General features: G+C 38.3%; 1 protein-coding gene across 1 annotated transcript; it reads left to right on the forward strand.

The window, feature by feature from the left end:
* Nucleotides 1-10,067: 10,067 nt before the first annotated feature.
* Nucleotides 10,068-23,223, forward strand: LOC127626294 (protein Wnt-7a-like). The gene is made up of 4 exons (XM_052101991.1): nucleotides 10,068-10,979; nucleotides 11,549-11,775; nucleotides 16,120-16,391; nucleotides 20,876-23,223. Exons 1-4 carry the CDS (start codon nucleotides 10,909-10,911, stop codon nucleotides 21,353-21,355), a joined length of 1,050 nt encoding a protein of 349 aa, XP_051957951.1. The 5' UTR covers nucleotides 10,068-10,908; the 3' UTR covers nucleotides 21,356-23,223.
* Nucleotides 23,224-25,392: the final 2,169 nt, after the last annotated feature.

The raw sequence follows: 25,392 nt of genomic DNA on the forward strand, positions 1-25,392 counted from the left end.
TGTGTATGGTTGAGTGACAATAAAGGAAATTGATTTGATAAAGATATAGACAGAGCCTGTCTGAACTGGAGCCAAGCTTAGCCTAAAATAGGAAGGGCAAGGAGACAAAATGCTGTTCTTTTTTAATGGATGTCTATGGAGGAGCTGCTTCACGTTTTTGTGAGGAAAGAGCTCATCACTTAATGAACTGACCACCACTCCACCAATCTTCAACATGTTTTACACTAAACAATCCTTTTAGAATGAACTATGTGTGGGGTTTACTACGATAAAATTTCTGTTTTATAAAGTAATTCATGGATGAATTTTTTTTAGGTAGTCAGTTTACAGCTCTCCCCATTCATTTGTTTGGGATCGGCAAAAGGTAACGTACCATCGTAACACGCTAGTTAATCGTTACACTCTCACCTATGGTAAAAGCATGATGGTTTTAATTTCAGTATAGAAAATATAGATATAGATTTAACTGCTGGAGTCATATGGTTTACATTTATGCTGCCTTTATGTGCTTTTTGGCGCTTCAATGTTCTGGCCACCATTCACTTGCATTGTATGGACCTACAGAGCTGAGATATTCTTCTTAAAAATGTTGTATGTGTTCTGCAGAAGAAAAAAGTCATACACATCTGGGATGGCATGAGGGTGAGTAAATGATAAGAGACTTTTCATTTTGGGGTGTACTGTCCCTTTAAATAGAGAGAGCGCTCATCCGGGTCTTTGAGTCAGAGGACAGTCTCGTGCTCGTCATTATTTAGCTATTAGCCTTCAGCTTCCGTTGAGGACACAGTGAAGGTATGAAAGCGCGTGTGTGTTTAAATCATTCTTCTCACATAACCATTGAAACAGCGTCGGGTTAATTGCGCGTTTTACCTAAATCAGGTGAACTTTCTAAGAAGTTTCTGTCGCTCACTGGCACTGCATTATTTAAGACCAATGTGTGAACTAGCTTCTCTTAGCATGTCAATATGTACATAGCTGCTACGTTTCACATGCGGTCTTCTGAATAAATATTATAGTGTCGTGCATGGCAAAATTCGCCGTGTGATTTCGACTTGTTCTGGGGGTAATTTTAGTCGTGGAAAAATGTTTTAACAGGCAAGCCCTAAAGCCACAGGAGACCGCCATTTTTGTGAGTCAAGCGAGGGAAATTTGAGCAACCCACAAATAGTTTGAGGGGACAAACTAAGAGACTGTAGTCCACTATTATAAGGGAAAGTAAAAGCTTTGATTGACCGCATTTAAAAGTGTCCTCTGCGTAAAATAACGTCGTTGTGGAGCAGAATCTTACTTAAACCTGATACATTTGGATTAGGAATCTCGATGTGAATTTGAGTTCAGGAATATGTAGATTATTTTAAGACATCTTGGCTCGTTCAATAGTAAAACGAGTTGTTACAGTTACTTACAGACCACGTGTCTTAAATCTGGTAAATCAGGCAAGTTCGTGTAACATATTATTAGTCCATAAGCAGTGTCATTTCAGATGCAAATCTGGTTTATAGAGACAATCTATTAGCCATTTGTTTTTCTGCAGCATTTATTTACAGGGTCATTTAAGTGCATCCATGCCAGACTGCAAGTGATAAATTCTCACACTGTTTTTATGTCACGAATCATGGACAAACCATAGCATTTGCTGTCAAAGTAACGTGTGTATTTAACAGTGTTTTAACGAAAACGTTTTCCATATTGTTATCCTGATATGGTTGTTATGGAAGCCAACCATGTAAATAGCCAGCAATGAGTGTAATTTTTTTTTTTTTTTTAAATACTGGCACACCTAATTAATCAGTGTATCATTCAATTAATATTCAATTAAGAATTCAATTAGAAATTAATAATTGGAAAAATTAAAAATGACATTTCATTATTCATTAAAAAACAAAACAATTACTTGTTTTTCATCATTTCGATTTAATGCTCAAGTTAAAAATAGGACATTGGAAAAATAGCCACAGGACATTGTGCTTTTTGATTATTTGATTTCACTAATATATGGCTTGAATATTTGATTCCCACATATGGGTGGACCTGAAACTCCCCTTCTGATTGTTCAACCTGAACCATCATCTTCCTCAAAGCTGTGAGTCAGAATAAAAGTTCTCTGCTGTTTAATTGTTCAGATGAATTAGTCTCCGTTAATATTAAATTCTTTACCATTTATTCTCCAAAACTCGCCACGTTTATTGCAGCCGAGCTATCTCTCTCATCAAATAGTCAGACACAGTGCCTACACATAACTGTAACATGTGCACTGAATACAGACAAGGTTTTGTCTTCATGCGATTCAACATTGGGACAATCATTGCCACGAAGCAATTGATAAGAGCACACACACATTTATTAAGATGTTTATTAAGATTAATCCCTCACTCTGGATGCAAAATGTCTTTCACAGTAATCCTTAGTCGTGCCACACAACTTGTTTTATTCATTTAGAAGTGGTGCCATGCAGTGCAGGTATGGCATTCACAGTTAAGGTGACCAGATGTCACTTTAAACTGGGGACAGTCCTGAATTTACAAGTCATGTACCGCATAACCATGCATTCAGACCAGAGGTGGAGAGAGTGTCAAAATTCGCTCTGGCTGCCCTGCCAACAACGCTATTTAAAATTCGTGGACGCTCTGACGTATTGGAAATAGGTGGCAACGTTCGTTGAGAGTGCTTGGTTTTGTGAACTATATTTAAAGGGGCCGCAAAACATCCAGACATGACGACATATCACAAGTAGCGTATATCCTCATGAAATATTATTATATACTATTATATAAACCATAATATCCACTTCATCAACTCCCCTGGCACACCAACAATTTCAGACACCTTTGTCCACGCATCGTTTTTTTATTTATATCCCTGTAAGCAAACAGGGACAGATCAAATATTACGGAAAAACCCGCCACGGCAATAATCAGTTTCTCCATTTTGTCTTCGGAACTATTGTTTGGTGGGAACCAAAGTTTACACTGTTGTGCTCTCTAGACTTGTTGGCAGCACTTGAACTTTCCTCTGACGCCCACACTGCCCAAGACTCGAGAGACACTGGCTGTCATAGAAAATGAATGACTTCCAGTCGATTTGACGCTCTCGACGCCTCTGGTCTGAACGCACCATAACAGTGGACTTGCAGTCGGGAAACCTGTTGTCCTAATAATTAGTCTAATGCCTCCTACACACTACAAAACTTTCAAAGATGTCGGATTGTGGTACCATTCATATTACACAACTGTCTGTCTTGTCGGGTTTTCAAATTACACGAGGAATCGACTACAGGGTTACAAAACTACACATTACAAAACATTTCACTATTGACGAATCCCCGGCGACTCTGCCTAGACTCCAAATTATGTTTCACAACAGAGTACACGAAAGAAGTGATATGAGATATGAAAACAAATGCATGATCGTATGTTGTGCATTTCAGAATATGATGTTTGTTTTTAATCGCCTAAAGGCAACATATATTTTATTGGTTACAATATGAAAAAGTACCTCCTACTGTAAAATCTAATTATTTGCTCACCTGTCTGTCCAAGAGAATTGGCAATTTTTCTCCAAATCTTTTCTTTCTCCAACCGGTTGTGGTGCAGTTCAGAGGAAACCTCAAATAGGCACTGGTGCTCCTGCCAATGTTCCAATCATTTTCCTCCATTTCTTCGGTCCACTTAGGCTAGTTGATGCTCTGTTGCAGGTACATCAGGACTCCTCCCACTGAAACTTCCCTGTAGGTCAACGCTGCAGTTATATATAAACATATTTCACATTGCATGATTTGGAATCGCAGACGGGTCCAGATATTTAACATTCTAGATATCTTGTTGACATCGACGACGCATCTGCGCTTCTCAAATCGCGTCTTTGATAACTCATACATTGCGTTCGTCTCTCACGGGAGTGAGCTCTGATTGGTCTATGATTTCGGCCTTTGGTCGGCGATCTCCACAAAACTGTTGGCGAGTGCAAATCTGGCCTAAAATCGTGGTGTAAACTCAGCATAAGGCAGCTATAGTTTGATTGCTTTATATAAGCGTTTTAAATTGACATCAGTGTGTCATGCGTTTTTGAAATGAGAAATCATCAAAGAGTATTGAAAGATTTGGTTTATTTAAATTTGTACATATTGCAGTGCAATGAACATAGCAAGATGCAGTTCAGGGAATATACAGACATAACGTAGGGTGCATCCAAGACAGATAAGCATTCATGCCAGTGAATTCTAAGAGCTACAACATTTAAATAATAAATGATAAATAATAATAATGATAATAACAAATAAATTGGAAGATATTGTTACATTTAATATATGACAAAAGTATTTACATGGAAGTGAAGAGTAGTAATTTCAAGCTCCGATGATTCTGACGTCATCATTTTGAATGGGAATATGGGTAACCATTAGCTACTCATATACATGGCAGGTTTGTGTACCTTTTGTTATCGAACAAATGTGAAGGCTATGTGTAAATGCTGATTTTAAGTTCACTGGTCGAGCTTTTGAGAGACGAGCATTCATGAACTTCCTTTAGCATAATTTCCATGATGAGCAAGTCCCTCACACCTACACTCCCAGAGCGGGGTAAAGTTAGTTTTAGGTTTGATATTTTTTGATATTCGGTTTAGTACCACGTATGAAATGAATGAATGATACACAGATTCTAATTCATTGGCATTTTATTTTCCCACTGCTTTGCACTTTTGCGTAGTGGATAACATTCACTGGCAGGCTTATCCATGGTGACCTCATAACTGTGCCCTTTTCACAAATGAATGATTGGAAAACATGCAGAATGGACTGAATTTTAGTTGGACTTGTCTTGCCAAGTGAGCAAATGTAATGGTTTTACTGCCACTGCCTTGGAATTGTTCATTCACTTGTTTGGACTAGATCCCGTTTCTTGTTGATGTTGCGGAATAGCCTTCATCCATTTTTCTCTTTGCAATATTCAGCTGCCTAGTGTGATGTCACTATATTGTATTGACTACTATTACAGTTATGGCCCACATGTGGTATGAGTTAGAGATGGGGCGTTAATACTGTTTTAACCTGAAAGCCTTCCCGTCATAAATTATGAACTCTGAAACGCATTGCCTCAGAAAAAGTAAAAACCAACTTGTACTAAACATTTGTATTCAAATAATAATAAAAAAGAAAAGAATATATGACTAGAAGTAGGGCTTGGCGATATGATCAAATTGTATTCATTTTTTTCCTAACTTGGGTTCGATTCATGGTTCATTGTCAATTTTTAATTTTTTTTATGTATTTAACTAAAAATGACCTCCATATGATTCAAGTTACATGATCATTATTAGAACGCAAGGCAACCTAGTAAGAGAAAACAGAGTTCTACCCTGTTCATTATAGAAAACAGTTGTGCAAGAAAAATGCATAAAAAAAACTTAAGTGCACCACTTAGGAAGTTGTCAACATAGGGTCAATTAATTAAAACATGATTTATTTAATATAACCCAGATGTTCAGCAATGGGGCTCTGACAGCTTTTTTTCTTTCTCAAATTCGCTGTTTTCCATATTTTTTATCAATTTCGTTTTTTAAAGTTTGATACTTTTTATAATTAAAAAACTATTAAAATCAAATGAAAACTGAGCAATTTTTGTACTTTGAAATCATTGATAAAAGTTTTTATTCAGTACAAATGCACTCTTGCTTAAGATATTGCTTAAATATAATGCAATTATCATTGATATAATATTACTACTACATTGAATATTATATTTAACTACATAATAGTGAGATATTTCTGTCAACTTCTTCAATTTCACACATCATGTTAAATAGAGCTTTTATTTTGAAGTGAAGCCCATTTTAACAATAGCTTTTCACTTCTGGATAAGCAGTTTGCTATTTGGTTTAAGTTGCTTATTAAACCACTAAAGGCTGCGATTGAATTATTATTATTAATGCTGTCAGTCAAGATTTTTTTTTAATTGTGATTAATTGCATAATTTTTGTAGTTTATCATGATTTTGAAAGTGTTTAAATTTGACACTATACTTTTATTTTCAAAATGTATTTATTTCCATCTTAGGAATAAAACAAAACAATATGTTGCAATATAATTTATTAATAATTAGAATGCAGGGCTCCAGACAAAAAAATTACTTGGTAGCCATTGGCTCCTAAACTGAAACATTAATGAGCCAAATGGCTGTTTTTAGCAGCCAAATCACCAATTTTCCCAATTTAGATTGCTCTTCAGAAATGAGATAGAAAGCCAAAAAAATGTCTTTAATAAACATTATATATATATAGTTGAGAAGATATGTTTGCATTCCATTTGTATAACCAATTATGACTTGAATTGTATTCTTGGTTATGTTGTGGAAGGCTTTTTATTGGAAATTGATATATATAGTATTGTTGTATTACTGTCATTTATTGTGATACTGATACATTTGTGTTGTTCATTTTGTAAAGCGACCTTAATAATAAATTAAATGCATTATTACAGGGCTCCAGACTGCGACTTAAATGGTCACAAATGTGACCAAAAATAATTGATTGCGACAATCTAGCCACCACTGGTGACAGTCTGGTTGTGAAAGGTTTCCCAAAGTCTATGTGGGAGTTTGACTAATTGAAAGAACTTGTCTCCATATCGGTTGCATTGGACATTACATCTCTTAAACTCTCATCCTCCACAATATGAATCTGCCGGTAGACTTTGGCTGTCCGCTTTCCTACAGCAATCATGAAGCTGCAATCATGATTCGCGTCAGGGCAGTAACATCAGCATCAAGCACCACTTTAAATTAACCATGCGCCTTACATAGGCTAGAAAACACTTTAAATTCTATCACAAGTCCCATCTGGGCTTGTTTTGTACATAAAATAACGCTAAGAGCTCCTTCCTCCATTTTATCACTGACAGGGAAGCACTGTCAGAGATTCTTTTATTTAATGAGATAACAACCTCCGTGGCTCTATCATAGGAGAGAGTGTAACGGTCAACTAGCGCTTTAAGACAGTTCTGCCCATATAATGTCTACGGGACCGCAGCATTATGCTGCGCTAGCAGGCTCCCCTTGGTAGAAGGGCTCTGGCTTTGTGGCCAGAATCACCCATAACTGTCACACAACTGATGCTTTATTATGCGTATTTAAGAAAAAGAAAGGTGACCCCTTTCATCAACATGCGTACAATGCCATGGTCAGTTATGGTCTGATTAAGCCGGTGTACACATGCATGATGGATGAATTCGAGCTACAATCACACTGTACAGTTGCACTGGAACTATTTTCAGCTTTAAATCAGTCTCTATGTTGATAACCTATGTTATGCTCATTTGAAGCATGCACACATGTGCAGGTGATCAGATTGGGGTAATAAGTGCTATGAAAATGTTTTCTCTTCCTTATTCAGCCTTTGGTTGATTGGCAATGTATCTAACTATAGCGTTTGATAATATTTGTATGCCAAAAAAATGATACAAAATGTGTCAAAAAACAGCAATTCGAATCAATCAAAAAAATCACCCAGCCCTACCTACCCTGAAGCTACTAATAAGATGGCTGCAAACAAAACAGCAAGGCTTTAACTGCCATGGTTCCCTCTTTCCAGACGACTTCCAGTATAGAGCCAAACTGGGCCGAAGTCTGAATGTGGCAGCATTTAACCTAGACTGAGATGTTAGTACACAGCCAAGTCACACACCATGTCAACATGGCTTTCAGTGTCGAGAGGGTGCCAGTGACTTGGCCAGCCCCTCCATTATGCTGCAATACCCAGGGTGACTGCTGCAGTTCGAGGAAGCATTTTGTATTCCCATAGATGCCTATTTGGGGTCGTTCTGTCTAGTTTACATAATAAAAATGGTTCCTAATTTGATTTAGTGTTTTGAACTGTCGCTTTATTTTTGTCAGGTGACTATAGGACAAGATGCAACTTAATTCACTAACCTTTTTTCCTGTCCACAGACTGTGCATTTAGAAACATGGTACATGCAGTGGCGAGAATCCTGAAATGGAGGACAAACTGGACATCAAAAAACATGAATATCGGTATTCCTGCCACTATCCATTTACATTACTTCATTTACATGTGGAAAGACGCTGACATTTGCACAGTGGGATGAGGTAGTAGGTTGTATAGTTTTAGGGTCACACCCACACTGGGAGATAACTATACAGCCTACTGTCTTTCTCAAAGTGAAAACGGAGCTACCAAGTTTCGTCCTACATTTCCTGGAATTTAATATCAAACTGATGGCATTATGACAGTACTTTATTGACAAGCAAGACTTTTGTGCTTTTGAATGGTTAAAAATGAATATAATCTGTACATAATAGCATCAGTTCTTCTTTATTATGCTTGCACAGTGTGAGGTAGTTGATTGTATAGTTGTAGGGTAGTGATTTTATCCAAAATAGAAGATAACTATACAATCTATTGCCTTCCCTGAAAGGCAGAAATGCACACAGAATGAACTCCTAATTATATTAGACAATGTAATACAATTATGGTTTTTGTAACATTTTGATTTTGAGTCAATTGTTTGAATAAGAGGAATGTTCTTAAGCCTTTTTGTTGAGCCTTACATTTGTGTGTGTTCCAAATACAATAAAAGTGTCTTAACATTTCTTTGATTTTCTTTGATAAATACTCAACAGGCAATTAAAAACAGATATGTATGTGATTAAAGAAATTGGCTAATGGCAGCAGAGGATTATCACCTCAGAAAATAAATTCATCCTGGAGATGGCGCTCTTGTGTTGTCTACAATAAACACCTAGACGAATTTGTCAAGGCCTTATTATTGAGCTCCTTCCTGATCAATGTATTTTGGTTTAGACTGACTTATTTGGCTGTAGTGTTCAGTGGCCTCTGGTATTGTAATTACCCAGACATTTGGACAAAATGCATTACCCTTATTCTGGGACATCATCGGCCATCATACTGCATATAACAGCAATTCAGCTAGTCCAGCCATGTAAAAGAAACTCTTTAATCAACTTCTCTGCCCTATCATTATTCCAAGTTATTTTGATCAGCTATATCCTTTTGTCTCTATAGTGAAAACTCACCAAATGTGGCATGTTTGAAGGGTCTTTGGCTAATTGACTTTTGGACAATTATGGATGGGCTGAAAGGTTGGTTGCTGTGCTATTCTAGCTTGAGACTTAACGTGAGGAAAAATCTGGTGCCAAGGACCAGGGCCGTAGCTAGTGGGGTGAAAGGTGGTAACTGTTCTAGGGGCCCATAGGTACCGGGGCCCTGCATAAAATTTGAATATGTATTTTGTAATGGGAAAGGGGCCCTGCAAAGGACCAATGTGTCCAGTATTTGTACACAGCTTTTTATTGGATTGCAAATTAGTTATCGTGGGTATAGAAATTAAAACTTAAGACCATCAATACAACTCTATGTTAAATGTTGGATTATCCTTTTCAAAAACAGTTCATCCTGTTACTTTAAAAAAAAATGTGGCATGCGTTGATGTGATGGTTATACAGTCCCAGATCATTTCCACAATCCAAAAGAAGGTGGTTTGCAGGTTTTGAATGTCAGGGATGCAATAAAGTGTGTTCTTGCCATATCAATTGTAAAAGTTTTGTACTCACGAATGCTAAATCTATCAATTTCTCTGGGAACATTGGGCAAGTAATGAACTGGCAGGTGTCAGTGTTCAGTTGCAATATTATAGACTGTAGTCAACAACACATTATAGCTAGACTATACTTGAGCCCTATCAGTTATCGAGTCTATTGATCCATTTTTTATACAGTGGAATGTCAGAAAACAAAGTAAATCCTGGAAGTTTGCATTGGGGTTTCCAATTATGAATGCAAAAGTCAGTAGGTCCATTTCATCTAATAATTTCCTAGGGCTGTAGCCAGGTATTCTGGGTCCTCTGACGGCATATTCCTCTGGGTCTCTTAACTATTAAAAAAATATAGTTTAGAATTTGTTGTTGGGGCCCCCCTGGATCGTTACCACCTTTCACCCCACTAGCTACCCCAGGCTATATCCTGTTCTTGCAGCAATATTGATATTTCAATTTAATTGGAATACAAGTCAGTTATCCAATCATTAAAGAGCATATAAACAGGTGGAAAGGTTTTAAAGGCTTTTTATCTGTCTTTAAATCATGCACTGCTTTTGATCTCTGGGTCAGCACGCATCGTTCTTTGCCAACTATTTTTTGAAAGGGTGGTTAGATGAGCCCATATCTCGCCTCGCAATTAAGGGCTTGAGGTGGGTGAGGGGGAAATCTAAAGTCGAACACGTTTTTCTTTTCTCATGGGAGGAGCAAACGGTGCAGGGAAATAGATAAAAACTCTGTTTAAGAAGCTGGAGTGACTGCAATATGATCTTCGCCTAAATATCTTAGTCACACAATTATCGCTTACACTGGAGTTTTCGGTGGTCGTGTCTTAAATCAGAATTTAACCTCCCTACATCCCGTTTGCATGCTTTTGTTATGTTGAACGCGGTAAAGCGCGTGTTCACGACGAGTTTCATGTAATTAGTCGGGTTATCAACCTGTTGGTAGTCCTTCAGGAGCGCACTGAAATATACACGGAGTATTGGAAGATCTAACTTACTCCAGAAAACACCCTGACAGATTTAACAGATAAAGGATCTACTGGGGAAAGAGTGCTGTGAATGTAAGATCGGGTATTTACAGACTTAACTATTTCGCTTGCTCTAGTAAATCCCACGCGTAAAAGTGCTCTAGAAGTGGTACATATGCAGAATAACATTCACCTCCGCAAATCCCGAAGGATATCAGTTCAGGTGTTCACTTCAAGTTCTCACGGAGTTTTGCATCCCTCCAAGGACTTGCTTTGCTTGTTGCGATAAAGCATCTCGTCCTCCGGTTATAGGCAACCCATCAGGACACTATTATAATTTCACCGTCGATTTGCAAATTAAAGGCTGAACATGAGTAGGAAAACACGCCGATGGATTTTTCACATTTTCCTCTGCTTGGGGATTATATATTTGAAGATTGGGTAAGTAGGGTTACCTGTTGTTACAAAATATTATCTACTACATAATATAAATGGGAAAAAAGTTAATTTCAGTTCTAAAATGATGCAATTCTTAAGTTCTCTAGTGCTTATAAATGAGCGATTTAGCCGTTTAAGTTTTAAGGCAAGAATATTCTGCGTTATTTGATTAAAAAAAAATATATATAGGCCTATAGAGAGAAAGTGAATATATATAAACAAAGAAAATGTTTAGTTTTAACTGTAGCAACACCAGATGGAATTTTAGCATATTTGTAATCATATGCATAATTGTTCTTTACATTGCGCACGTTGTCGCATGCCATCCAAAGCCCATTGTTACTGCACTAAATTATTTCTTTATTTCTTTTGTATTGTTTATTGGGTTTCAAGTCCATGAGAATAATATTTAAATACGGAGATTTTATTTTACCCAAATAATCACGCACCAATATTAGCCTAATGCTCGACAGTCTCCAAAATATTTAAACGCTCAATTTTCCATTTGTATTTTAGGTATACAATATGTGCATTTATGAATATAAACATCCCCATATGTTTAAACTTTACAGCGGCTTTTCCTCCGTGGTTGCGTTGGGAGCCAGTATTATCTGTAACAAAATTCCTGGTTTGGCCCCTCGTCAAAGGACTATCTGTCAAAGCCGACCTGACGCTATCATTGTCATTGGAGAAGGAGCGCAAATGGGAATCAATGAGTGTCAGTTTCAATTCAAAAATGGAAGGTGGAACTGCTCGGCCCTTGGGGAGAGAACTGTCTTTGGAAAAGAGTTGAAAGTGGGTATGTTACCAAATCATTACATTTACATTGTCACCTTATTTTTATTTTATTTTTTTATAGACTAATATCAGCCAATTGCTGTTAAAGTTCCAGCAGAAAAGAAAAGAAAGATAATGGGAAGTGACCTACTGTCTTTCTTTCAAAATTGAAAATGAATTGAAACACCAAACAAATCCGGGTTAGGCCAAAAAGGTTTAGCCAGCTTGCCCATGATGAGCAAACTTCCAGATTTTACTTTTGCTTATGCAAAGACTGACTGGTGTGAGACTTTGCTCTTTCTGTTTTTTAATGCTGAATTCGGAGGTCACTCTCATACACCTGCTATAAGATTCTTAAAATGTTAATAGCTCCGAAATAGCTGAGAAAGTACACGCATTTAAAAAAGACTTAAGTGTGACACTTTGTGTCCTGTTTCACTTTGACATCTCAGTTGAAATGATTTGTCATTGAATGTCAGGCTAATGTTTAGTGTCTCACACGCTATAGTAACAATGTCAGGTAGGTTTCAGCCACATTCATGAAGCAAGTGCCAGCACGGCTGGATTTATAGCCCTCTTAACAGTCCATCCTCTTAAAATAATTCTTTTTCTGGTCGTCCTGTCTTATCTGTAGATTTTAATGATTTGGCAGTCAGGGGTTTCCACGGGTATAAGTTACAGTGATTGAATTGTAGGACCAGAAAAAGTACAGTATTGTAAAGAAATTTAGCAACATGTCACCTTAGATAGACAAAGCAAAACTAATTAAGATTTTTTTAACTTGGGTTAATGTTATCCATTTTCCTAAGGCAAACTTTGGCCTGTTAAGGGGTCCTTCAATGCTATTGAGCTTACGACACTTTGATGAATGGTGGTGTGATGGGCTTTGCTTTGGTTTCAGAGCCTCTTTGGCTGCTAGCAAAGAGGCGGCAGGATTATTGCGGTGTTGTTCCCGTGAAAGATGACTGCAGGGAATTTCAATGCTCACATGTCTGGATTCTGCCGGAAGTAAACTCCAAGATAATATTTAATGAAAGTTCTCTGTTCTCCTTTTACCCTGCACTTTTAAGATCCAGTAAGTATTGCGTGTTGTTGAGGCCCACGGTTGAAGCTTAGATCTGTAGAGACTTGTATCTATCGCTGAAGGTGAAGCTGTATTTTATCCCTCTGCATCAAAGACAAGCGCCTTCTGACAAAGAAAGCAAAGAAGGCTGCAAGCACTTGCACTGCTCAGATTGTCTTCTCTTTTCTCTCATTCTAGAGCAGCTCACACTCATCCATTTAAACACTTGAATGGCTGCCTGGATCTGTTGTTGGTGCTGATTATATTATTTAGGCCTGCCTGCTTTGACAGCTGCTATAGGTCTTGTGTTGTGCCCTCTTCATACGAATGCTTTAGAGCTGACACTGACCTACTGTGACAGACCGTGGTCTCCATTTCTGAAGCAGTTGGAGGACCAGCTATCCAAGTGCCCAACTCCTGCATTTACCCAGACCGTTGTTGTCTATGGTTGGTGGGGAGGATTAAAGAAAGTGGACAACCGTTCAAACAGGATTCGTTTCAGTGGGTGTATGACCAGTCATGCTCATAGTAACAGAAGCAGAGGAGATGAAAAGAGGTAGTTAATCTTGAGGGGAGAGGCTTGCGTACTTCGTTTAAAAAAAGAATTTGAGTAATGTGTAATAATTTTCAGGGCCTGGTACCAAGGTCCACATTTGGCACACACGGCAATGGATTCCTCTTGTTGGTGCACTACTGCACATTCTGCCTATGCAGGTGAAATATATATCTTGGAGCATGCCTTTTCCAGCACCCAAGGACCCGTTCACCTTTTACTGTGTATATGAAGGAAGTTGTGATTGAAATATAGCCTGCAGTACATTGCTTGAAGCCTTGAAATCAGCTGCAGTTGGACAGATATGCGAAAGGCGTACCATCTTTGTGCTTATTATTTTACAGTGCTTGAGTGCAAACCTCCTAAATCTTCTCTGACTTAACCACCCTCTGGTATGCTCAAAAAATTGTTTTCCTCCAACAGCATTAATGCCTCAAGTCCAGACAAGTACATTGTATGAGGTTTATAAATTAACCTCTTGCATTTACAGTCTCGCACAGAATCATGCTATGCCACTGATTCAGATTTCTCCAAAAAGTAAATGACGCTCGTAACACGTGATTTATTGGCGTCTTATAAGCTGCATTTGTGTTCAGAATATCTTGATATAAATAAACATAGCTCAAGTGATATACGTACAAAGACAAGGACCATTCTACTGTGTAGTAATGATAAGAATTTTGCTTCGATAGAACCTACAGTATTAATTTTCCTTTCTTTGGAATACATCCATTCTTCCCTGGCGACAAGCCCAAACATCTCATAAAAATCTTCACATAATTGATGACCCAAACTGGCCTTTTTTAAATTGCATGGGCAGAGTTCCAAGATGTTTATCATCAGCAGGTCAACACATCCCAATGTCAGTGAGTTTTTTGGAAAACTCTGAAGACTGTTACTGCCATTCTTGATCGCTTAAAGTTGGAAATTCCAGAATTGCTGAGCTACACTTAAGAGTCTAATATATATATATATATTCCACATCTGGCAGTGCAATGATCAAAAGATGGCTAAGTTATTAATGGCTAAGTTAATTAACTCATGACATCACTCTATATAGGACCTATGTGTTGAAAAAGATTAACTTTTTAAAAAGTGTTTCTTTGATTCCAGTTGTGTAAATGATTCTTGGGACAGTCAATAGATGATGACTTATTAATCCAGAAGATGATATGTACATTTCCGGGAATGTTAACATGACTATGCAACGATCAATATATCTTAAAAGCACCAGCTTTTCCTTGCAAAAGCTTGCACTCTGCTGTTTTTGAACAAGGGTTAAGACAAAGATTGTAGCCATCATTTAATGTATAATAACTTAAAAAATTATTACATTAGAAGGGACTATTGAAAAAGTCATTCTTAATGTTGGAGTTTGGTTTATTGTTGACATAAAGGAATATTCGTGTTCAATGTAAGTTAAGCTCAATCGACAGCATTTATGGCATAATGTTGATGACCACAATATAAATTTTGACTTGTCTTTCATTTGTATTAATAAAAAAAGCCCAGGATCAAAAATCTGGTTTACAGTGAGACACTTACAATGGAAGTGAATGGTGCCAATCCGTAAACATTAAAATACTCACTGTTTCAAAAGTATAGCCACAAGACTTAAATATGCATGTTAACATGATTTTAGTTTGATAAAATCGCACGCTAACCTTTTCAGTTTAGTTATCGCCAATTTTACAACTTTGTTGCCATGATGAGAACATCGAAACCAAGTAAACCAACAAAAACGTCTATTTAAGCAACTTTACAGCTCAAATAATACACAAGATTTAACAGAAGAATTAATATAAGTGCTTTTATAAAATTATAAGCTTCACATTTCTGCTTTTAAACCCTCCAAAAATTGGCCCCATTCACTTCCATTATAAGTGTCTCACTGCAACCTCGATTTTTGCTTTTAAAGAAAAGGAGGTGTTTTTTAAAATAAAAGGAGGGACGCGTCTAAATAACATTTTGTGGTTTGAGTTCTGTCGAGTGAGCTTAAATTGTTTGAAAAATTGAATATTCCTTTAAGAGTTCATTGTTGCCTGGCGCCATCTTGCGCTTCAAGCGAACACACAAGAATTCACAACAAAACCCTACCCTTCTTGGGATTTTCTGACCTGTCTTTGTCCATATTAATGAAATACACTGTTAACCTGGAAGTGCCCTGTTTAACATTAGCAATCAATTATAGCAATGCTCTAGTCAGTGAGCTGCTGCATGACTGAGGAGTTCATCTCCACAGGGTGGATCCCTCGTTCTGACAGAAACCGGGACAGTGGCCAGGTTGAAGTCTAAACACATACCCTCCATCTCTACTATTCTATTGTCTCTGAAATAAACCCTTGTCCTTTGTGCTTATTAAAGAGATGGACCATTCCTTCCTTTGCTCATCTGTGGGCAAACGGTTACTTGTCTTTATGTTTCCTCTCTATGACAACTGAAGGACAATTATTTGTTTGTTGTGTAATCACAGATATGTGATCAGTGTTTGTTTGCATAGCCTTGTTAGCCTCAGTATCCAGGGTTCTAGACCATCTAGACCATTAGAATTTTATCAGTAAGCCCCGAACCTAACACAAGCCATACCATTAATTAGTGTAACGCGTGCATGAAAAATGAACTATACTTGACTCAGCTTACACATTTTATTATTGCTATGAGTGTCAAGCTATGTCAGGTATGTAAGGGGGGTTTGATACTGCCTAAGTTGTTGTCAGCAATTCTGATTGAACATTTTCTTTTGGTTCCAGGCAGTAAAGAGGCTGCTTTCACCTATGCCATTGTCGCTGCTGGGGTTGCCCATGCCATCACAGCAGCCTGCACTCAGGGAACGCTGAGTGGATGTGGCTGTGACAAGGAGAAACAGGGCTTCTACAACCAGGAGGAGGGCTGGAAGTGGGGTGGATGCTCGGCCGATATCCACTATGGCCTGAGCTTCTCAAAGGTGTTTGTAGACGCACGAGAGATCAAGCAGAATGCCAGAACACTCATGAACCTCCATAACAACGAAGTGGGGCGCAAGGTATGTGGTGCAAATCATCAAAGTTGGACAAGTTTCATGTATAATAATTAATACCATGTCGTGCATAAAAATCACTAAGTTGTCCTGATTGAGCTAATTATATGATAGGCCTTTCTCGTACGTCTTACAAGGCTTAATTTCTTGTTATTTTGTGCTATGCTGTGGAGTTTAGTGTAATAGATTACCAATAACGTCTCGGGTGGTCCATTCACAAGTGGTCAGACGGAACACATCACCATTTACACCTTGTATTAACATGCGCCTCATATAGGGATGTGCATGGATAATTGACATTCCGTTAACCGTTCGACTCGCCACTATTTGAATACCAAAATCACTACTCTGTTATTTTACATGTGTAAATAGTGGTCTTAAACCGACCCAAACTCAATAGGTCCCAACAAACCGTATAGGGTAAGTATAGGGCGAGTTAGGGTCTGTTCAAACATGATTTTGTGTGCGTCTACGCTGCTTTTGTATATACTGTTAACACTTGCTGGATGGACGTCTTTAACTCTTGCATAGAATCTTGCTGTTTTAATCCTTCTCACATAGGATTGCCACATTTTTAGACACCAAGTAAAGATAAAAATAACATTATCAACGCATCTCGAAACACCTGCGTTATTTTATTCACTGCGTTCTGAAGAATGCATAGGTTGCATAGAGGACTGTTACATCATTAAACATGCTTCCAGGTTATTTAACCGAGGAAAGTTTCAGCGCCTTCTAAACGGTAAGACAGTGTTTTTTTTCCCTTTTGCTCTGGTGTGCATATTTACGTACAATAATTAGACAAGTTCAGTGCAATTGATTTTGAACCATTTCAAAATCAAAGCACCACGAAGAGGCAATTTAACAGCTGCACTTTAACTCCACGTACATGACAATACATGTGTTCGCTGCCTCACGGAAATGCGAACCTGCCCAGGCAGAACGCTTATACAGGCAGTGACAGTTTGATTGTTTTTGTCACTGTGCACTTTATTAGCAGCTATTTTGAGTAGTGTTTGAGGAAATCCATTGCAATAAATGTTCTTTATTCCCACATCCCGACTAAAAACCGATTAACCATTTGTGAAACCTTGCGGTTACCGAATGTTAAAAACAGTAACCGTGCACATCTCTACTCTCAAATGTGTCTATTTGGACCACTTTTGTTTCTGATTTTATGACTGCATACATCATTCACTACAGTACATCAGTGTGGAAGAGCATGATGTTGAAGTGCAAAAACTTTAAAAAGACAAAGAAAGTGTGATAAAAATTGCTGCACCGTTTCTCCCTATTACCCTTAAAATTTATCGGAGCACAAACTCCACATTTTGAGCAGAATTCTTCATTATTTTAGTGGAATACCAGTGTTAACTGAGCTTCAGAATTATGTGCCTTACATATGCGTCACTGAAAGACTCATGAAGGTCTCGTGCTTGTATATATAACATTTTCCAATCGGATGGTCATTTCCTTTTAAAAGCTACTCTTAACTTTAACAGCTTAAACTTTTGTTTTAGCTCAGTGCTTGATTGACAGGTGAGTGGGTGGTGCCTCACTGTTGTCCAGGTCAGGGTTGCACCAGCTGTGCGTAAGGTCTCACGTAAGTTGGGACATAAAGTTCACACTAAGGGCTTAATAACTACTAGTTAGTTTGTAACTAAGTCAGTGCTTAATTTAGTTGCACCACCTGTTCTTAAGGCAAGACTTAACTAGTCGGTCGTATCTCTCTGTAAAGTAATTCAAATTTGAACACAGAAGTGTCAAAAAGTTGTGAATTTCAGTTGTTATCTTGTTACGGTTGATGTTCAAATGTCAGCTGTAATAAATTATATCCCCATTGAAATATGATATGTAGTAAAACAAGATTTCATTACTGGTATATTTAGCCTATGTATATAACAATATTTAATAACTGTATCTAAAATGAATAAGGGGCAATAAATAAATACTAATTACTAATACAACAGGCTGGAAAAATAGACTTTTATTCATTTTAATATCTATTTCATATGTTGAAACTTGACACCGGGCGGAGTATACAGGAAAGTGCGCCGTTAGATCGGTTTCATGCTGAAGAAGTACATTTTTTACATATTTTCTCCCGTAAATGTAAACGAGTGTCATTACCAACATCATCATATATGTCGAAAGGACTGAAGCCTGTCAACTAAAACATGAGCTCATTGATGTCATTAAATAAATCAGCTTTTTTATTCCATCCGTTACTCCTGGTTTGAGGCTTCCGTAAATATTTAGTGTTACATCCTACCTAAGATTAATGGTGCAATGCTCAAATATTTAGTAGAATGTAAATTGTGAATTAGAGCCCATTTATGCCAAAATTAGGCTAAGTTGTAACATACGTATAGCTGGTGCAACCAGCCCCAGGACACATCAGGACAGATTAGCTTTTAAACCTCAAATGTGATGTGGTAAAATGTGTTTTGGCCACCTCCGTATGTGTTTTTTGCCATCCAATCACAGAACGTTATGGACCCCGTTTACACCTGAATTAAGTGCTGGCCACTTGTGGTCGGATCACCAGAAACACATCTAGATACCAGGTGTAAATGGCAATGCAATGCAACTTTGGTTTAGTCATTTACATTTTCAACCATTTCTAGATGATGGCAAAACATTCAGTGTGCCTTTATAGAGATTCATAAATCATTACTGGATGGTACTCTTTAGGCTCAGTTGATTAAAACTCTGGTTGGCACTCAAGGCATTGTTGGGTGTGGAATTTTAGAATCAGACAAGTCAAAAAGTGTATAATTGTTTTAAATAACATCGAACTGCATATCCAGCCAGTCTGAGCAGTTTGATTGACCATCATAAGCTTTTCATCATTTAGTGCCAATCTGCAGAGTGTAATGTTTCAGCACTCTGGACAGAGCTTATTTAAGGGCTTTTAAACCCTAGACTGGCCAGTAATCTTTTGTAAAGTTTCATAATAAAATGTTTCAAGTGCCTAATATACAGCAAACCTGTGTTTATAGCAGGTGACTTCAGTACTATACTTTTCGTTGAGCAGTCTTCAATGAAATTATGGGTGTTGTATCAACAAACCACACTCGTCAATTTGATTGGTTAATGGGTTACAATAAAGCACCTCAGTGAGAGAGGCGTGTCTTCTTATGAGACACGTGGATTTTTCCTTTGTAAACTTTTCCTGAGACTTACTGTTTATCAGGAATCAGCAGCATGACCACATTAAGCCTGATATGCATCCTAGATCACAGACAATTGCCAAGAAGACTCCAGAAAGTCTGAAAGTCAGAGAGAGAGAAAAAATTGTTTAAATGCAAGGTGAAGCCTCTCCCTCCCACAGCAAAAAAGAAAAGAGTGAAATGAAGAGAATAATAGAAAGAAAGGACACATTAACAATCCACACTAAAGATTACACCACCTCGAATCAGGCAATCCACTGATGCCAGTCAGACCTTCAGATATCTGCCATATCTAAACAGGCACTCTGCTTCACTGAATTCTGATGACGTTTGCCCATTCATTCATCTTTTCTAAACAAAGCCTGTGTTTTTTGCTGCACTGGTAACCCTACAGCCAGTGCATGTGAAATGCAATAACAACTGGCATTTGTTGAGCATGAAATAATAACTACAGGTGAAGAAAATCTACAACCTCCCTTGGTTATGCTAGTGCTCAAAATGTCTTATTTACCTCTGCCATAAAAACATGGGGAAGCACGCATGCACCTGAAACTTGACTCCTGAGCTTTATCTGTGTACACTACACACAGGCTGATTGTTGAAGGAACTCTGCGATCATTGTTCAGTCTGTGTTTATATCATATCCTGCGCAGATTCCGCTCCATTGCTAATACAAGACAAGAGACTCCAACAGACAACCTCTGATAGTTTGCTCCTTGAAACAATTTGTGGTGTGTGTTGTGTACACAAATGAAACGGCTTCATACAAGTAGTCGGAGAGCTTGTTAACGCACAGGCTGTGTTTTGCAGGCCCAAAGACGAATGGGGTAGTCTGTAGTCTAGCACTGCAAGTTTAACAATCCGTGCATTCTTCATATCGGAATGTTTAAAAACCTTTGTCTCAACCTGTTAAATCATTCCTGGAAATATGGTCCAAAATACTCAACTGAATGCACAAATGCCACCGAGGGTGATTTTACTAATCCCTATACTGTATTGTTGGTCTACCCAGATCATAATTTGCTGGAATACGCCTTATATTAGACATGTTGAAAAATGCAAACCTACCACATAGCTACGTTTTCGTAAATAAGATTAAGAAACAATCTGCAGTGATCTTTCTTCTTCCTCATACATTCCCTTCTTAGCATCAGTAATTCTATCTTTTGTTATGTATGACTGCACACTTCAGATTTCTCACCAGTCAAACAGTCTACTTGCATTATTACCTTATGATAAGATGATGTTTTTCTAAAAGGAACCTAGGGGCCAAAATTATCGCAAAAGTACTGACATTTCTTTTTCCTTCTAATTCAGATCTTGGAAAAGAACATGCGGTTAGAGTGTAAATGTCATGGTGTTTCTGGGTCCTGCACCACAAAGACTTGCTGGACCACTCTCCCAAAGTTCCGCCAGCTGGGTTACATCCTCAAAGAGAAGTTTAACCACGCCGTGCATGTGGAACCGGTCCGAGCCAGTCGGAACAAGAGACCTACTTTCCTGAAGATTAAAAAACCTTACTCATACCGGAAGCCCATGGACACTGATTTGGTGTACATTGAGAAGTCGCCCAACTATTGCGAGGCAGATGCAGTGACTGGTAGCATGGGAACCCAGGGCAGGATCTGCAACAAGACTGCCCAGCAGGCCAACGGCTGCGACCTTATGTGCTGCGGCCGAGGATATAACACACACCAGTACTCGCGTGTATGGCAGTGCAACTGCAAGTTTCTTTGGTGTTGCTACGTCAAGTGCAACACCTGCAGTGAAAGGACAGAAGTGTACACGTGTAAGTGAAATATTTATTGCTGGGCTATTTATGCACACCTGACTCATGTGGTAGAAGGTATACAAGAGTCACAACAATGATGATGACCCCTGCCATGGATTCAAGTTATTGAGAGGAAAGAGCCATTTGCACAGGAAAACTTGGGTCTGGCGTGTCTCTATAACCGTGAGTCTAGACAAAGTAATTGCAGGCAATGAAAGCAGCATTGCTCAAGAGCTCTGCTGAGGGTGTTGGTACCAGTAGACACCTATCTGTTCCAGTGCTGAGCAACAGAGCGAAGTAGCCAACAAAGGCTTGATGATCTGTTGACCATGAGAAAGATGTGGGTTGCACTTGTAGGGTGTTCTGCTCCATAGGTAGTGAGGAAGGCCTTCTCAAGGAACTTTTGGCATAAAGATGTACATGGACTCAACAATTACTATATTTAACTGTTTATTTAGAGAAAACATCTAATGTTAATTTATTTAATAATGAAACTACTGATTTATTCTCATTGTGTTTACTAGATTAGATTTAGTTTTTCTGCTGTTTTGATATTGTGTGTATTGCATAGAAATAAACGGTCCAACTTTTACACATGTACACCATGTGCTTTAGCTTAGGGATGAAACTACAACAATGCACAGTATAAAACAACAACAGTGCACTGCACTCAAGGTGTAATTACTAGTCTCTGAAAGCAGAGTCTCAGCTGTCTTTTTCATTGCAAGTCTTTGTGCTGCCATTTTCCCTCTCTACTTCCTATGTACAAATACACACTGGAATTGTGCATCATGTTTGAAGGCTAATTTCTTCCAAAGTGAATGTACAAGTACTTTTGCTTTTCAGAATTGGTCCACAAGACCAATAAAGTGGAATAGGCCAATTAAAATAGAAGTGTATATACATAGGATCTCAACTCAGAAGTCTTTAGAACCATCTGATTAACCGCTTACATTTCAACTTCATGACCTCAGTTGACACAAAGCTTTATGCTAATGAGGCCCCAGGCTTTCCTCTCTTTGCGCTAATTTTTGCTCTGTTGGCAGAGAAACAGAATCGGCAATTAATTCACTTTGGAATGGAATAGCCTACATACAGGATATGCCTCAACCTGCTACTGATGTCGAATGTTAAGATCAGATAACCAACACTGTTAATGCTATACATACATTATAGGTAATATAACACTTTTTTGCTGCTAGTTCTGTTCTGCGACAGTAGTTAATAGTAGTATTTTGCGCAATGTGAGCAAATGTGGCTGTCCAGACATATTGTCCCTGTGTTGACATATATTTTGTAAGAGATTATTTTTATATGAGTATTTTATTTATTTTGTGTAGAGTAAAATCCAACTACCAATGTCCTTTAGATGGAAAGAAGTTAGGGAGATAAGCTAGAAACAGTGCGGGCATGATTGTGTCATGGTACCAGCTTGATCAATTGTGTTTATTATGTATACCGTTACTACATCTCAATGATGGTGTAGTACGCCAAGTACATAATGGTGAATTATTTCATATTTTAAGGTGATAAGACAAACAAACAAGTTTTCCATCATACAGTATACATTTAAACTTAGCATTTTCATGACAAAGGTCCTGTGAGATCAATAAGGGAATCTATAGTGAAATACTCCTGGGACAAAACTCTCTGCTATTGAGAACAATGCATGACTTTTAGAGGGTTTTCACCAAAGAACTGAATTTGAGCAGTGAGCATGACCCTTTGTCAAGAGTTTTGTCTAAAAACCGGATGCCTTGATGTCATATTTTACAACAGTCAGTAATTTCAACAGATGTTTTCCCAAATTGATCGTACTACATGATTGTGTCCTCATAAAGGATTTTAAAAAATGTGCATTGTGTTAATGACAATGTTAATAAATATTTCTGTGGCTTGCAGTTTTTTTGTTGTTTGTAAGGATTTGTTGACTTGTTTATGGATTTTCTAACTTTTTAGGGACACAAGACATTTATTTTATAGGGTAAAACTTAATAAATGATTAGTCTAATCAGATTTTACTACACTAACATAAACTTTACTAAAAACCCAGCCATTCACATATCCTACACCATTATACAGCTTACCAGCTAAAAGAGTCAAAAAGAATCATCACTAGCTTGACAGTCCCTCAAATTAGTAAGTTATCAGCCACAAAAAATCCATTGGTGTTAAGTTATGGTTGACTACTGTCTCTGACAGTTTTAACTGCATAGATGACCGCAGGGCTGGGAGGAAGCTTATGAAAGTGCTTGCATGTTAATGGTAGGGCTGGTGTAGAGATTTAATTGATGAGTAGTGGTAAGGAGGGTGTCTCAGCAATGGGGAGATGAGGGGAGGGGGAGAACAGGGGTGATGAATTACTCTGACATCTGCTTCATTCACTTCCCAGCGCCGTCTCCACAACAACGCCACTGTGGCCCCCAAAAATGCTGTCCAGTCTCCCTGAGAAGCAGGCCTGCCCATTAGCAAAATGTTAACTATGTAAAACCTAGCTAACTTTAGGATGCTATTTATTTTGTCCCCCCTGAAGGCGAAAGGGACAGCAAAAAGACAGGCTTTGCCATTGTGAATGATGATGTCAAGAGGAATTTCAATCCAAAAGTTAGAAAAGATCTTGGCTTCATTCCTTGAATAATCGTCACAAAACGCTCCTTTGAGAATTGCATGAAAACTCGTCAATAGGCAGCAGCATGAAAAGGCAGCTGGCCTAACAGCCTTGGTTAAAGTAACATCAGCACCCAGTCACCATGAGCTGAATCACAATATTGTGTGGTTTTTAAAAACCTCTTGGATGGTACTCTCTTTGGCCTGGGCTCCAGCTTCCTTTCCACATTTTGAATGGCATGTCAGTGGAGAGCTTAACACTTGTAGATGGAGGAGACAAGAAGTGTTCGAAGAACAATTAAGGGGAGACAAATTCCACATCTTGTCGCCTCCGTTCATTATGCCTTTGCTTTCCCTTTACAATGAAGCCATTTAGTTAACAGAGACTCTCTGTGAAAACATTTGTCTCAGAGTTGAGTTGTCTTGTCATCGTGCCAATGTGTCTCCCCATTATTTTTATCATGCCTGCTTAATTTTAGATGTGCAGGGATCAAAATATCAACTTCCAGCATCAATGTGTTTGTGATGTAGTTGAGCATGATAGCCACCTGCACAACCAGTGTGAGTTAACTTAAACCTCCTGCCAGGTGTTCTGCATGAAGGCTGAACATTGCCTATGTTCCTCATTCTCATTCTGACTGGTATTCTTGTGTTAAATATCAAGCTGTCTGCCAGCAACTGCACATGCCAAGAGGCTATCATTGAAACGCTAATTAAGATTCCCGCAATGCTTTCCTATAAACAGCGTTGTTTTGCTGCCAAGCCATTCATAGTTTAACGTCAACGCCTGTCTAGAAGTGTGATGGTTGTGAACCGAGCCTTCCCCAGCTAACTTTATGCACTTTATGGGCACTCCGGGCGCACCTGTGCACACCTGGAATCCAACAGAAGCCTTTGATTTATAGCTGCCAGCTCATCTACAGCAGTTCTTGCTGGAGCTATCCCGGGACCAGGCTGCGGAAGACTGGCAGTGTCCTTGAGAGATTTGCTTGCCTGGTTTCAATACAACTACGTCAACTTGTAATGTTTTGATAACTGTTATGAATTTTAATCTGATCTAAACCTCTTAAGGGTCAAAAGGAACTCTGAAGATGACTTCATTCAGGTTATTGATTGTCTTTGCTTGTCTGTGTAGGTATAGTCAGTAGGTGGGTGTCATTACTTTTCTGGGCCCAAACAACTCCTACCCAATTTTCACAAGATGGAACATGTCTAAAAACTGACATTACTCCCACTACCCTATTAAAACACTTAATTAAGTCATGCTCAGAGTAATAACTCTTCTTAAAAATGATGTTATGGCACGAGCATGCAGTTATTGTTGAGAACGATTATAGGAACTTTCAAGGAACTGATGACTCAGAGTCCCATTGCACCATTCAAGCAAACATAATCAAACATAAATCAGACAACTAACTAATGTTCCATTGGCACACTTATAATTTGCCAACTGTTA

The sequence above is a fragment of the Xyrauchen texanus genome, chromosome 32 (assembly GCF_025860055.1).
Source record: "Xyrauchen texanus isolate HMW12.3.18 chromosome 32, RBS_HiC_50CHRs, whole genome shotgun sequence".
Lineage (NCBI taxonomy): Eukaryota > Metazoa > Chordata > Actinopteri > Cypriniformes > Catostomidae > Xyrauchen > Xyrauchen texanus.

Excerpts from the sequence above, each read along its gene's own strand:
- LOC127626294 (XM_052101991.1), top strand. The coding sequence starts at position 10,909 with ATGAGTAGGAAAACACGCCGATGGATTTTTCACATTTTCCTCTGCTTG. Across the intron at positions 10,980-11,548 it reads ATTATATATTTGAAGATTGG|CGGCTTTTCCTCCGTGGTTG; the intron begins GTAAGTAGGGTT and ends TAAACTTTACAG. Across the intron at positions 16,392-20,875 it reads ACAACGAAGTGGGGCGCAAG|ATCTTGGAAAAGAACATGCG; the intron begins GTATGTGGTGCA and ends CTTCTAATTCAG.